Here is a 14,090-nt window from a genome sequence, read left to right on the forward strand (position 1 = left end):
ACCATCAAAATGACTTCTAAGAAGAGTAAGAAGGGGAAGGGTTGGGGTGTTTTTGTGGTGCTGCTGGGCCGCTTCAAAACCTTTGAAAATCTGGGGCGCTTCTTCTCAGGCAGTTCCGCAAACACCCGAGCGGGGGCCTCTTGCGCTACGAAACACGGGAAAAGGAGCAAAGGACCTCGGCCAATGAGACCGCGACAAACGGCCTTTTCGCACCATCCAATCCCTTCGGGGCGGGGGCAAGGGAGTGGGGTGGAAGCGGCCGTGCTTTCGGGACTGAAGGCCGCCCAATCGGAGCTCCAAACGTCCCTGGGCGGGGCTTGGCTTCGTAGCGGCGAAAGGCGGGCCCGGCGGCGCGCTCGGCCAATAGGCGGGGGGAGGGCGGCGAACGGCGGCCAATGAGAAGCGAGCGCCGGGGCGGAACCCGCGTCCTGGCTGGTTCGACGTCGGTGGGCGTGAGGACGCCCAGGCGTTCGGTTGCTGAGCAGCGCGCGCAGGCTGAGCTCGTGCCTGCGAGCGGGAGTCGCCGACGGAGCCGCTGAGGTGTTTTCTTCGGACGTGTCGGTGGCCAAAGGGACCGTTGCTGAGGCGCCGCCGCGACGTCTCCTGAGGGATGTGAGCCGCCGCCGCCGCCTCCTCCCTCGCCCGCGGTGTGTGTGTGGTGTCCGCCCCCCCTCACAACCGAGCCGAAGCTCCCTCCGGCCTCCCTGCCCGGGCCTCGCGTGATGTCGTGATCCCTCGGCGGACGTGCGACCAGGCGGGCGGCGGCGGCGGCTGCTGCTGGGCGGCTGCTGCGGCTGCTGCTGCCGATGGGGCTGCTCCGGATTATGCTGCCGCCCAAGTTGCAGCTGCTGGCCGTGCTGGCGTTCGGCGTCTCCGTCCTTTTCCTGGAGAACCAGATCCAGAAGCTGGAGGAATCCCGAGGGAAGCTTGGTGAGCGAGGGGCGGCCTTGGAGAAGGTGGCTGGCCGGGTTGGGGGGTGGTGGCGGCGACCAGGTCTGGATGAATCGGTGGCGTGGAAATTAGGTTACCTTTCTACTGAGGGCGGCGGCGGCGCCCCCTCGTTGTACTGCAGAACTAGAAGGAGAGGGGTAAAGATGGGGACATCGAGGGTGGGTTTTTGGGGGGCGGGCGGGCTGGGAGAATGTCAGAAATGGCTTCGGGAGAGCAAAAATCGCCGCCGGTTCCCGCGCGTGTCTGCAAACGACGGGAATCGGTTTGGGAGGAGAACTCCGCAAGAAGGAGGGCTGCCGACGTGTTCAGAGGAGAGCGATCGTGATGATCGAGGGTCTGGAAACTTAAGCCGTATGACAAGCGGTGGAAGGAGCTGGGTATGTTTAGCTGAGACTGTGAGGAGATAGGATAGCCGCCTTCAAATATGGAGGAGGGAGCATGCTTGTTTTCTCCTGCTCCAGAGGGTAAGACTCGAACCAGTGGCTTCAAGTTGCAAGACAGGAGATCCTGACTAAACATTGGAGGGGAAAATCTTTCTGGCAGTAAGAGCTGTTTGGCAGTGGAACAGACTCCCACTAGAGGTGGTGGGCTCGCCTTCCTTAGAGGGTTTTAAGCAGAGCTTGGATGGCCACCTGTCATGGATGCTTTAGCTGAGGTTCATGCATTGCAACTCTATCCCTTCCAACACTACAATTGTATGATGATAACTGGACTAGTGGCGGCATGCATTGGGTTTGGAGCCGATCTGTATGTGCGTCTCTCCCCACCAAAATTGCTGAAACCCCCTGAAGGACCTACCTTCTGGGGTTTTTGGGGGGATTGCTGCTCTGGAAGAAGACGAATTCAAGGAAACCAGTGTGGCCCACAGTTAGTTTCCACTGGTGCTGAAAAATAGCAGTGATGTTTAGAGGCAGTCTATAGATTTCATTGTTTTATCATTCCGCTGTTGGAAACCTGTGAAATGGCCACATTTTGTTTAAGGTTTGAACTTTGTGGAAGTGGGTTGACTCGTTAGATAGGCAAGTTAGCAATTGTAGAGAGAGGGTGTGCCAGAACAAGTCCCACTCCCTCCCTGAAATAGTTGTATAATTAACAAATCTTGGATATGTATAATTTGTGTATGTGCACATGTGTGTGTAAATAACTATATATGTAGGCCCATGTGTTTCCGTAAACATAGTCTTTTCCCACTGTTAAGTGTGCTATGATATATGTTAGGTCCAGAAGATTTTTCTATGGTGCTGTTCATTTAGTTTTTTATGATGTACAAGTTCTTGGGCCATGCTCATGAAAAGTTACTTGTTTAACAAAATTACTTATTTCTCAACTCTTGCAGACTCTCACTGTGTCAGGAGTAAAACAAAAAGAAACGAGGATGTAAACTCATATTTAAAGTGACTGTTATTGGCTCCTTTCTATGAATGTGTTCAGTTAATTGGAACCTGCTTTTTTACCTAGGTTGTGTCCATCTGCCTGTATCCACACAAAGCGAGGAAAAATAAGGTCATTTCCACAGGCTCTCTTCCAGGGAGAGCCAGCGTGGTGTAGTGGTTAAGAGCGGTGGACTCGTAATCTGGTGAACTGGGTTCGCGTCTCCGCTCCTCCACATGCAGCTGCTGGGTGACCTTGGGCTAGTCATACTTCTCTGTAGTCTCTCAGCCCCACTCAACTCACAGAGTGTTTGTTGTGGGGGAGGAAGGGAAAGGAGAATGTTAGCCGCTTTGAGACTCCTTAAGGTAGTGATAAAGCGGGATATCAAATCCAAACTCTTCTTCTTCTTGTTCTTCTTTAGCTGCTGCTGCTGCTGCTGCTGCTGCTTCTTCTTCTTCTTCTTCTTCTTCTTCTTCTTCTTCTTCTTCTTCTTCTTCTTCTTCTTCTTCTTCTTCTTCATTATTCCCTTACTAACAAAAAGCAGGCAAAATAACTGTTATATCTGATATGTGAGGACATGTTGAATACCTTATCCTGAGTTACCCCTACAGAAATAACTGACATTGAACTTGATCTGTTGGATTGAAAGGGAGGAGCAATTCTTCGTAGTGCTCTGGCACTCATTCCATCAGTGCAAGCATTTCAGTCTGCCAGAGGGAAGGATTTTCCTCTCCTCCCCCTGTGCACTGTTCTGTGGGTTATCCTGACTCCCCTATAGGCAATGGGGGCATAGGGGAGGTGGGAGAAACCCCATTGCACTAATGGAACTCCTTAGGTGAATCTAGCCCTTAAGTGTGTGGTATGTCATACGCGTGTGACAAAGGTCTTGTTCTGTGAGGTATTTGTTACAAGTGGTAACAAGGAAAAAAGTTTTTCAATTTGTCCACTGTGAAGTTGACACCAACAGTTTTAGATTGTCTTTATTAGGAGAGTGTAAATCCCAAGTATAAGGGAGTTAACACAGTGCAGTTTTTTGAGTAAAAGTTGATTTTGTCTTTTTATTGTTGTCCATATTCAAAACAGGGACGCGGGTGGCGCTGTGGGTAAAACCTCAGTGCCTAGCACTTGCCGATTGCATGGTTGGCGGTTCGAATCCCTGCGGCGGGGTGAGCTCCCGTTGTTTGGTCCCAGCTCCTGCCCACCTAGCAGTTCGAAAGCACCCTTAAGTGCAAGTAGATAAACAGGTACCGCTTTATAGTGGGAAGGTAAACTGTGTTTCCGTGTGCTGCGCTGGTGGTGGCTTGCCAGAGCAGCTTCGTCACGCTGGCCATGTGACCCGGAAGTGTCTCCGGACAGCGCTGGCCCCCGGCCTCTTAAGTGAGATGGGCGCGCAACCCCAGAGTCGGACACGACTGGCCCGTATGGGCAGGGGTACTTTTACCTTTATATTCAAAACAGCTATCCTGACTATTTAAAGCAGTCCATCCTAAGTTGTTAGACCATGAGACTCTTAGGTTCGAGCCTCATGTTGGTTGAAAGAGTTCTGCATTGCAGGGAGTTGCACTAGATGACTATCCTGGTCCCTTCCAAATCTACAGCTCTGTCATTCTATGAAATCATTATTTAAATCACAATTAAGAGGAAATAATTTGACATGTAATTTGCATTTTGTGGAAAAACATGCTATTAAGCATATTGGTATGCAAAAAAAATGTAGTTTTTAGACCATGCAACCTGCAAATATGTTGTGGTTCAGAATTATTTTTGGGGATAGGGTAGGACTGAGGAATTAATAAGTTTTTATTTGGTGGTCTCTATACACGCAGGGACTCTAAGGAAGATAATTTACTTAAAGACTTGAGCCTTCAAAATGTTCCAAAAAAGGACTGGAATGAAATGGACCCTGAGCAATGGTGACTCTTCATGGTGTTTGGTAGAGTAATAACTATGCGTAGTTCATAGAGTTTGAATAATTAGAAGGGTCATGTACACCCAGGTGGGTACAATGGATGATCCTGCTAAGATAGAAGATAGCATCTCCTAGAGTCTAGCATGAGGTGACTGCCACTCTCAACCTATAGGAGGTAAGCCTTAAAAATTAATACATGAGGATACAATAAATATTATGGGTTGTATGCAACTCATTACTCAAGTAGACCCATTTAAGTTAGTCATGCTCATTAATTTCAGTAGGTATACTCTGAGTAGAACATAGCTGAAGACAATCCAATACAGTAGTGCCCCGCAAGACGAATGCCTCGCAAGACAAAAAACCCGCTAGACGAAAGGGTTTTCCGTTTTTTGATGCGCTTCGCAAGACGAATTTCCCTATGGGCTTGCTTCGCTAATAGCGCTAATCCGCTAATAGGGTTGCTTTGCAAGACGAAAAAACCGCTAGACGAAGAGACTCACGGAACGGATTATTTTCGTCTTGCATGGCTGAGAGCCATAGGTTAAGTTTAAGAGAGCTATAGCTTTTAGCATAATGTATTTAGGTACAGTGATCATAGTTAAATTCTAAAATGTCAAATTCTAAATTATTAAATTAGCAGTAAAAGCACTATTAATTTTGTCCACCCTCCTTTGGGCTGCTGCTTTTAGCCTGTTAAAAGAAATGCTAATTTGTTACATAATAAACAAAAATAAAATGAAAAATGTTGAGTAAATTATATTACTTTTAACATCTGTACAGAAGCAGCTCCGGAAAGTTAACAATAAAAGTTATCTGGTGCTGTCTGTGTATCTGTTAATAGGAAGAAATTATCCACATAACATCAGTTGTGAACTGGCAGCCAATAAAAGTTAAATTCTGTTGTGTTCATGCTGTTATATTCCTTTCAGCAATTGAATCATTCTAGTTCTATAAAGTGCTTTTGTTCTTTGAAAGTTGTCTCCATAGGCTAATTTGAACAAGTCTGTAGTTTGACTACAATAACTGCTGTTTCATTAAAAGCACTAAGAACAAGTCCATGGTATTATATGTAAAATTTAGCATGATAAATCAGACTGCTATTTTTGCCTCTTCAATTGAAATTTGAATGTCTGCTTCATTTCTGCTGTGACAAACAAAGCTGTATGACTTCAACGATGACAGCAGAAAATATATCTTGGAGGCTTGAAAAAAAACTGCTTGTAGAACAATTTTTCTAGATACTTTCTGATGAAACAGCATTCTCTTACTCTGGCAAGTGTGGTTTATACTTAAAATGGGCTTCTCATTCTGACATGAATAACACAAAATAACTGGCTATATGATGAGATGTTGTATTCCTCCTCCTCCTCGGAGACGACATTCTGTTTCACACATCTATAATGCAGTTCATCTTAAATCCACAATTCATCTGTTGGTATAAATGGAAATCGCTTTCACAAGGTACCTTCCTCCACATTCCCAAATTAGTATGTGTTAGAATTTAGTTAGCATTCTCCTTGCGAGCAATCTTATGCTAAAAAGCACAACAATGCAAAGATATGTGCTGTGTGCATATTTTGATAATGGAGGTGTTTGAAAATTCAGTTAAATGACTAGAGCCTGCACGCCTTGTTTGTTCAATATGAAAGAGTGGTCAAGATTCTTGGCATACTGTGAATAAGCAGTGTGCTGGTTCATACAGCCTGTTCACTCGCTTCACCCCTTCATGTGAGCAGGTAAAGGAAACCAGGAAAGCACAATTAAACCAGACTTCCTATGATGTGCAAATCAAGCATCCTGGTTTGTTGCTCTGAAATAAGCAAGGTTTGTAAGCAAGTTTCAACCCCTGCTTGTTCTGGAAGCAACAAATTAGGTTGCCAGATTTGCACATCATAAGAAGCCAAGCTTAGTTTTGACTTCCTGGTTTGATTTACCTACTGTCTAATAGGAGAAGCAAATTCAGCCTAAACAGGCTGTGTGCACTAGCATCCTGCTTGTTCATCGTAAGCTGGAAATCCTGTCTTAATGTGATACATGTATGTAGTGCTATGTGTATTTAACTGTGTACATTCTGTTTTTTGTGCACTTGGACAAAATCTACACTTTATCTGCACCTACACAGTTGCTCACAACATGAGGATGTCTTGTAGTTTCTCTCAGTTGTATCTTCCCTGGTATCTTCACTTTATGGTATTTCCTCTGTTGTTATTTAGTATGTGTTGCATGTACTTTCAGGTGCCTTGTATTCCTGCTGAATACAGTGGTACCTCGGGCTACATACGCTTCAGGTTACAGACTCCGCTAACCCAGAAGTAGTGCTTCAGGTTAAGAACTTTGCTTCAGGATGAGAACAGAAATCGTGCTCCGGCGGCGCGGCAGCAGCAGGAGGCCCCATTGGCTAAAGTGGTGCTTCAGGTTAAGAACAGTTTCAGGTTAAGAGTGGACCTCCAGAACGAATTAAGTATTTAACCCGAGGTACCACTGTATTAGGACGCGGGTGGCGCTGTGGGTAAAACCTCAGCGCCTAGGACATGCCGATCGTATGGTCGGCGGTTCGAATCCCCATGGCGGGGTGAGCTCCCGTCGTTCGGTCCCAGCTCCTGCCCACCTAGCAGTTCAAAAGCACTCCTAAGGGCAAGTAGATAAATAGGTACCGCTTTATAGTGGGAAGGTAAACGGCGTTTCCGTGTGCTGCGCTGGTGCAGGCTCGCAAGAGCAGCTTCGTCACGCTCCGGACAGCATTGTCTCCCGGCCTCTTAAGCGAGATGGGCGCGCAACCCCAGAGTCGGTCACGACTGGCCCATACGGGCAGGGGTACCTTTATCTTTACCACTGTATTAGTACAAGTTGGGCTTCCAATAAAATGTTAGTGTGAGGTGTCTCTTTTTTGTAATTTCAACCACTGCTTTCCCCTGACCTACTGGGTTTTCATTCCTTCTACCCCAGTCAGTCAGCATTCTATATCCACTGAACATGCTCAGTCTTCATTCAGATGTTTGGGGTTTCCTCCAGGGTTTAGTATTAGCAGGGTGCCAGGTGCATTTTGCGCCTAAAGATTCTCCATTTGTGAGCACCTCCAAAAGTTTGGGTGTCATTTCTTGCACCTGGCTGACACTCAAGGATTACTGAAATGTATATGCTTTGAAGCCTTCAAGTATATGTTAAGGATAAACAATAAATTAAAGACTTTAACAATAAGAGAATAATGTTTTGAAAACTGAAGCACGGTGCCAATATTTTTCTTGTAAACACCAAATTAAACATGTATTAACAATTTCTGCTAAAAATGTGACATTAACAATGTGTCACTTATGTGGATTGCATATTAGTTCATGCTTATCAAAATAATAAATAAAAAAGTGTTGCTGACCCCCCCCCCCCGCCTGGTGGTGACTAGGCATTCTGTTTTGGTCCCACAATCCAGGTCCCAGGAGCCATTGGTTCTTAGCTTTTCTATCCCAGTTTCTAACACTGCTTTCCTCCTTGTTTATGCAACCCTTGGGATTTCTCTGGGTCTGCCGATTTCCCCCCTCTTGGACATGGCTAGTGCTGGTACATAAATGTTGGCACTCAGAGAACAGAGATCAGTGTTAGTGTATATTATGTATATCTGAATAGAGACATTGAATTCTTGTCTCATTATACACGATAAAGCTATTTTTAGCCATCTCATCCCTTGCTTTTTCCTTTAAGACCAATTGCAGTCCTTAACAGTTGTCAACAGGTTTACCACATCTATCAGCCAATCACTGATTCCTACCACCCTTCTAAGTAATACCCCTCCCCATCCTCTCACTGTATATAAGGGTCTGGTGACTTCTGTTTCAGTGTATCTGAAGAAGTGTGCATGCACACGAAATCTCATACCAATAACAAACTTAGTTGGTCTCTAAGGTGCTATTGGAAGGTTTTTTATTTTATTTTGACTACGGCAGACCAACACTGCTACCTACCTGTAACTAGTGTATATTATGAAGATGATAGTTATAGTGGGTGCTAATATGTAGCAGGTCACATGCTGTTTGAAGATGAAGATGAACTGCAACAAAAAACACTTTTTTGATTGTACCAATGTGTTTTGTCCCCATTCTTAAAAGCAATAATTCCACTATGAGCCACATCAGAGGCTTAAGCGGTGCAGGATTTTCCAAGTATGCATCCTCCAGATTTGCAGAACTTAGTTTTACTAATGAACCAACCTCACCTTGATGTAGTATGAGCAGCAGTAGCAAAGATGTTCCTGCTATCCAATAGCAGCTCCCTTTGCTGGTGAACATTGAGCTGCCACCACTTCCACTTCTTACTAGTCACATGTCAGTTACAGGTTTTTTTGGATGTTCTCATAGAGTGTTTCATATGTACATCTTAAAAATATAGGCAACAGCCCATATCAATTCTGGTGATTTGGGCAAGTGAGCAAGTCCAAAGTTAAAGACTAATGATTTATCTGAAGAAATGAATCCACTGAAACTATCCATAAATGTTCATCTTCCTTCAGAACTTTTCCATCTCCATTTGACACTTACCCCAGCGCACATTCAGCTATCTTTGTTTGCTTAAAGTGATTGCTTTGCGGTGCAATCCTCTGCATGTCTACTCAGAAGTAAGCTCCCTTGAACTGAATGGGAGATTATTTAGGAGTTAAATGTGCATAGGGTTGCAGCCTTAATTTGTGCGTAGATTAGAGAAAGGATTAGATTATTTAAATTCATGATAAAAGCTTCATGGTATTTTCAGAATAGGTTCCAAGAGATGCAACAACATATTTTGTAATTGCTGATTCAAATACATCAAGAAGCTGTACTGTTGACAGCCATTGGTTAAATATGAAGATCAGTTGAAAAAGGTGACTGGGAAAAAAATAAAATGGAATCTGGTATGGTTGTTTCCTTAATAGGAAATGGAGGGGAAAGGTTATAATGTTTCACAGTGAATTTGCAATGAAATTACATTGTTTTCCATTTTTGGGATATGCAAATGCTAATGCAGTTTTAAGAACTTGAATGGTTATGAGGCATAATAGAACTTGACAGTATTTGTTAGCTGCTGAACAATGACTTGACTTCATAGCTAGAAAATATTTGGCAAATAGATGAAATACAATGGTGAAATTGATTTGAGTCTTTTAGTGTTCTGCAAGATACATAGATGACAGAATTATGTACGTATATCACACAAATACAACTTAGCTATTAAAGTAGATAAATATATTCTTATATCTTGAACGAAATAATTATGTTATAATTGCAAAATTATTGCTTTGTAAAAGATGCCCATTGATTGTAGAGTTCAACATATGGTTTTATTTGCTTGCTGAACCCTTTCCTTTAATAATTTAGGATATACAAGCATTCAAGAAAATTGATCTGGGCTTCTCCTATCTTGCATTTGCCTTGTAGGTACTCCATCTTTCAACTTCTTTGGCAGTATAAGCAGATGTTTGCATAATATTCTGGAACTTGATTTCCTAACTAGGGCTAATGGAAGTTTTTGTCAGAAACATATGGAGGGCACCAGGCTAGGAAAGGCTGTCCTAAATCATACCTTGCAAGCTACTCTTAATAACTTAATTACATTTTATAGATGATGTTTTTATTTGGGACAATGGAGCCCACAAGTTAGTTGCAAAGCATATGGCTTTGTTCTCAGAAGAGTGTTTTTGCAAACTGTATGACTTCTTGTACCACTGCCTCCCCCAAACATAAAACATTACCTAGTCCATTGACTGAAACAGAATACTTCATTCAAGCTTGATGGCAGTAGAGAGGTATGGGGAAGACCCTGCAGAAGCCAGTAAAGGCCTCTGCAGACACCATTCTTCCAGCCCCTGAACTAGGTGTAGCATTAGTGAAGTTGAGAACAGTTATTTTTTTATTGGGTAGATAGATTATGTGAGGAAGAACTGAAAGCTCCTGCAAATGTGGAAAATTTCTCATTGCAATTTTCATTGTAAGAGTAAAGGGAAAATCCATGGATGTGGTATTTATGCACTGAGAACTTGTGGCTTTCCAGGGTGTGAATACGTATGCAAACCTCAAAGTTGAGAACACGGTGAGAATTCTCAAAGGTATGGTGGGTTGTTTCTTTTCTTTACCTTTTTCATTCTGACAGGATATTTCAGCTTTTATATTAACATTCTGAACTAGAAATAACAGGACACATTTCCCCCAGATGTATTGAAGAAGCTTGTTACCACTATTGAAATCTAGCCAGAGAGAATGTTAATACATTTATATTTAATTCAGCTACATTAATGCACTACTTTTGTTAGCTTCCACCCGGTCCCACTGAAGAATTACCTCCTCTTAAATGAGTTTATGGAAAGCTTCTAAATGTGTAGCCAATATATACATACATGTCTCTTAGAAACTTAGTTGTGTGAGGTGCTCCACATATATCATTGCTTCTAAGCAAAGTGCAGTAAGGCTCCTCTAAGTTAAGTGTCTTGCTTTAAAATATCTATTTTAAGCTGTAGATAAAACCTGTAATATGCTATTTTTGGGTTGCTGTAAATCTCCCCTTACATTTCTGTAATAAAATGATTTAAGCATTTTCCATTTAAAGAAATGCACATGTTTGAAGTTGGGTGGTATTTATTTACCACAAATTCTTGATGTCTCTGATTATTGAAAAAGGCAGTACAACTGGGTTTCGGAGCAACTGTGGCATGGTTTGTTCTGCCTGCATTGAACATCTTGTGTGACAGGTCCTTAGAAAATTATGCATGCTTCTGATTCTCAGTCTCATCTTCCATATATTCCTGCTTAATTAGTTCAAAACCAATCTGTTCCATATTCTTAATTCATGTTTGTTTCCTGCTTTCTTGTGAATAAATACCTTGACACAAATTACATTTGAAATGTCATGTTGGATCTTAATTGTGCGCAGCCCAGCAAAACAAACTTGATCAGCGGTATTTATAGCTCTCTGATGCATCATGAGAGAATAGAAAGTTAGTCCCTGGTTTTTCTTTCTTGAATAGTTTACTATTTTGATGCCAGTAAGTCTACTCAGGGTCATATCCAAGGCTGCATAAGCAGAATGCCACTTATGCAATGGGACTTGCTCTTCCTTTCCGCCTCCTTTGTGCCCCAGAATCTACTCCAAAATCTGCTCAACTCCCTGGAGTAGATTTTGAGGTGTCTGAGGGGCTTCAGAAGACAGGAGGGAATAGTTGATTTGGCAGTGTGGGATACGAATGTCAGCATTTTGTTAAAAATGAAAATATAAAAATTGCGAAGTTTGATGCAGGCTCCTAAATTCTGATACTGATTTGTACAGGGATTTGAAATATTTGGCATGTGCTACAATGACAATTTAACAGTACAAAGAAGATTGTTTCAGTTGCCAACACCAATTACTGAAAGGGCACTGTTTAAGTTCCTGAATGTGCTGTCATATTCTTACATTCTTGGTGTTGAAAATCTAATTACAGCATTGTTTTGTATTTTTTTTCTTCATTTCCACAGCATATATAATATACATAATCCCATCTTTATACTTTTGAGGATTTGCTTAGGGTTTTTTTTTTTAAAAAAAATCATTAAAAAGCATCTTCTGACTTCAGATGAAGCATTTTTTTTTACTTTTTTTTTTACTGACAAACGTAGAGGGGTAAACTTACAGGACTTTCTCTCTCCTTGAAATACCGAATTGGGTTCTGAAATTAAATCTATCAAACATTGGCTCAGGTCTGATTACAAGAGTTAATCTTCTGGAATAAATTTGGACTATATACTCAGCTGCTGCTTGGCAGAGAGATGGTGTAAATCATAGGCTGTACTTTTTCTACTGATAGAGTAAGAAGAAAGTACTACTCTCAGTAATCTTATTTAGCTGGTTTAATCCACTACCATGCCAAGTTCACATATAAATTAGTTTTGTATTTAAGCACTGGCCTGTTTAGTCATAGGTAACCAGGAATTACATGTAGGCAAGTGAGCAAGTGATGAAGCAAGTGGATGGATTGCTCTCAGCAGTGTTAGAAACTGAGATATGAAAGCGAGGAGCTAAATGACACCTTAAACTGAGGTTACGGGAGCAACAACAGAATGTCCAGGCACTTTAAAAAAAAACCAAGAATACAAAGCTGGAAATGAATGAACTGCAGCTAAAATATCACGTTCTTTTCCCACATGGTCTAGTCCTTCCCCTGCCTACCCCCCTAATTTTCTTAAGAAGGTCTCTTCTCCAGTCTTCAGAGAATAAACTGGAAGTGGGGATGCAGAACAAGGTCCTCCTTTCCTTCCACTCGGTAGTTTTAATGGGAAATCTTGGCGCACTACTGCACCCAGAGTTCAGAAACGGCTTTTGCTAATAAAATTCCCTGTCACAAAATGCGACTAGTACAATGGGAGTTTCGAACACTGGGTCTCAGTACCTCGCATAGAAAGCAAATAGACGGCTGGAGGGGGGAAGTCACCTTCTCCATGTGTGGGATAAAAGTGCAGCTCTCTATCTTTCTCTGTAAGTCCTCTGCCAGCTAGGAAGATTTTTTGTTGGTTGCTCTCCAAGGCTGTCTGAAAGGGTAACACAGGCATGCCATTTCTGCCTGATTAAATTTTTAATGAAATTAATATTTGCTGAGGACATAGTTATTGAAGTTAGGGAATAGTTTCTTTCCAGGAAGAGAAAATGAACAATGAAATAGAGCAGGGGCAGGCAAACTAAGGCCTGGGGGCCGGATGCGGCTCAATCGCCTTCTAAATCCAGCCCGCGGACGGACTGGGAATCAGCATGTTTTTTTATAATGTGTGCTTTTATTTAAAATCCATCTCTGGGTTATTTGTGGGGCCTGTCTGGTGTTTTTACATGAGTAGAATGCGTGCTTTTATTTAAAATGCATCTCTGGGTTATTTGTGGGGCATAGGAATTTGTTCATATTTCCTCCCCCCCCCAAAAAAAAGTCCAGCCCTCCACAAGATCTGAGGGACAGTGGATCGATCCCCTGCTGAAAAAGTTTGCTGACCCCTGCTTTTACTGGTTGAGAAACATGACAAGTCGTGATTGATCCTCAGGAGTGAGGGTGCCTCAGACTGAGTTGTGTAGGACTACCATACATTCAAATTCTCCTGGACATTACCAGGATTTCAAAGGTGGAAGTGACGTCCAGGGAAAATTTCTGAAAGGCGGCACTTTGTCCTGGATCTTTTGCAAGTCAAATCACATTTTCTGGCATGTTGGGGGGGGGGGAGAGCTCAATTTTGAAATATGGCAACCCTAGAGTTGTGTTGCAGCTGTACCTGCTCTTTGTTCCACCCACCGTTCAGTCTGGTTTATAATGTCTTTCCCTTGTTGGTTACTTGTGTTTGTGTTAGCAGATTGGAGTAAACAGTAAGATTGTGTACTATCTTGCACTTTTGGATGTGTATTTTAAAGTAGCCATAATTTATAACATAATAAGCTAATATCCTCCTCTTGTTTTGAAAACTAGTTTCTAGGTTTTGGCACTAAAGTCATTGGTGTGTTAATTTGCTGAAAACAGAACAAGTTCAGAATAGTAGACAAAGTACAGCTTTTAAGTTCTCCACATGGTACTGGGTTTCTCACAGAAGTTTTGGGACATGTAGAAAAGTGTTTTACCCTTAAGATGTGGTTTTTATATGTAGATTTTTTGGTTGTGCCCACTTAAGGATTTACACTGTTGTTGGTCTGTGGCATCTGAACAATCAATCTTTGCTGCAGATACTGGTGTTGAAATATTTGGGTGGTCTCTTTTTCACAATCGAAATCTTGGAAGAATCACCTTGATTATGCCAAAAACACAGTAGAAAACCTTAAGGAGAATATGCCCCCCCCCCGTACATAAGGCAGGGAGCTGGCAGTCTCTGCCTTCGAATTTTTTTTTGGGGGGGGG

The 14,090-nt window shown here is 42.6% G+C and overlaps 1 protein-coding gene and 1 long non-coding RNA gene across 3 annotated transcripts in view; one reads left to right on the top strand and one right to left on the bottom strand.

Annotated features, from left to right (window-relative positions):
• The window catches only part of LOC309371563, a 170,659-nt gene that overhangs the window by 46,622 nt on the left and 109,947 nt on the right, over positions 1-14,090 (bottom strand). The gene's annotated exons all lie outside the window — the stretch shown is intronic.
• HS2ST1 (heparan sulfate 2-O-sulfotransferase 1) overlaps positions 453-14,090 on the top strand; it is an 86,689-nt gene continuing 73,051 nt past the window's right edge. Inside the window, exon 1 of one of the 2 annotated variants that reach the window (XM_081914280.1) lies at positions 453-930. In XM_081914280.1, coding sequence (XP_081770406.1) covers positions 807-930 — 124 coding nt within the window. In that variant the 5' untranslated portion in view covers positions 453-806. The remainder of the gene's footprint in view (positions 931-14,090) is intronic. The other variant, XM_081914281.1, reaches the window with a different exon arrangement.

This window comes from Podarcis melisellensis (assembly GCF_964234715.1).
Source record: "Podarcis melisellensis genome assembly, chromosome: 6".
Classification (NCBI taxonomy): Eukaryota; Metazoa; Chordata; class Lepidosauria; order Squamata; family Lacertidae; genus Podarcis; species Podarcis melisellensis.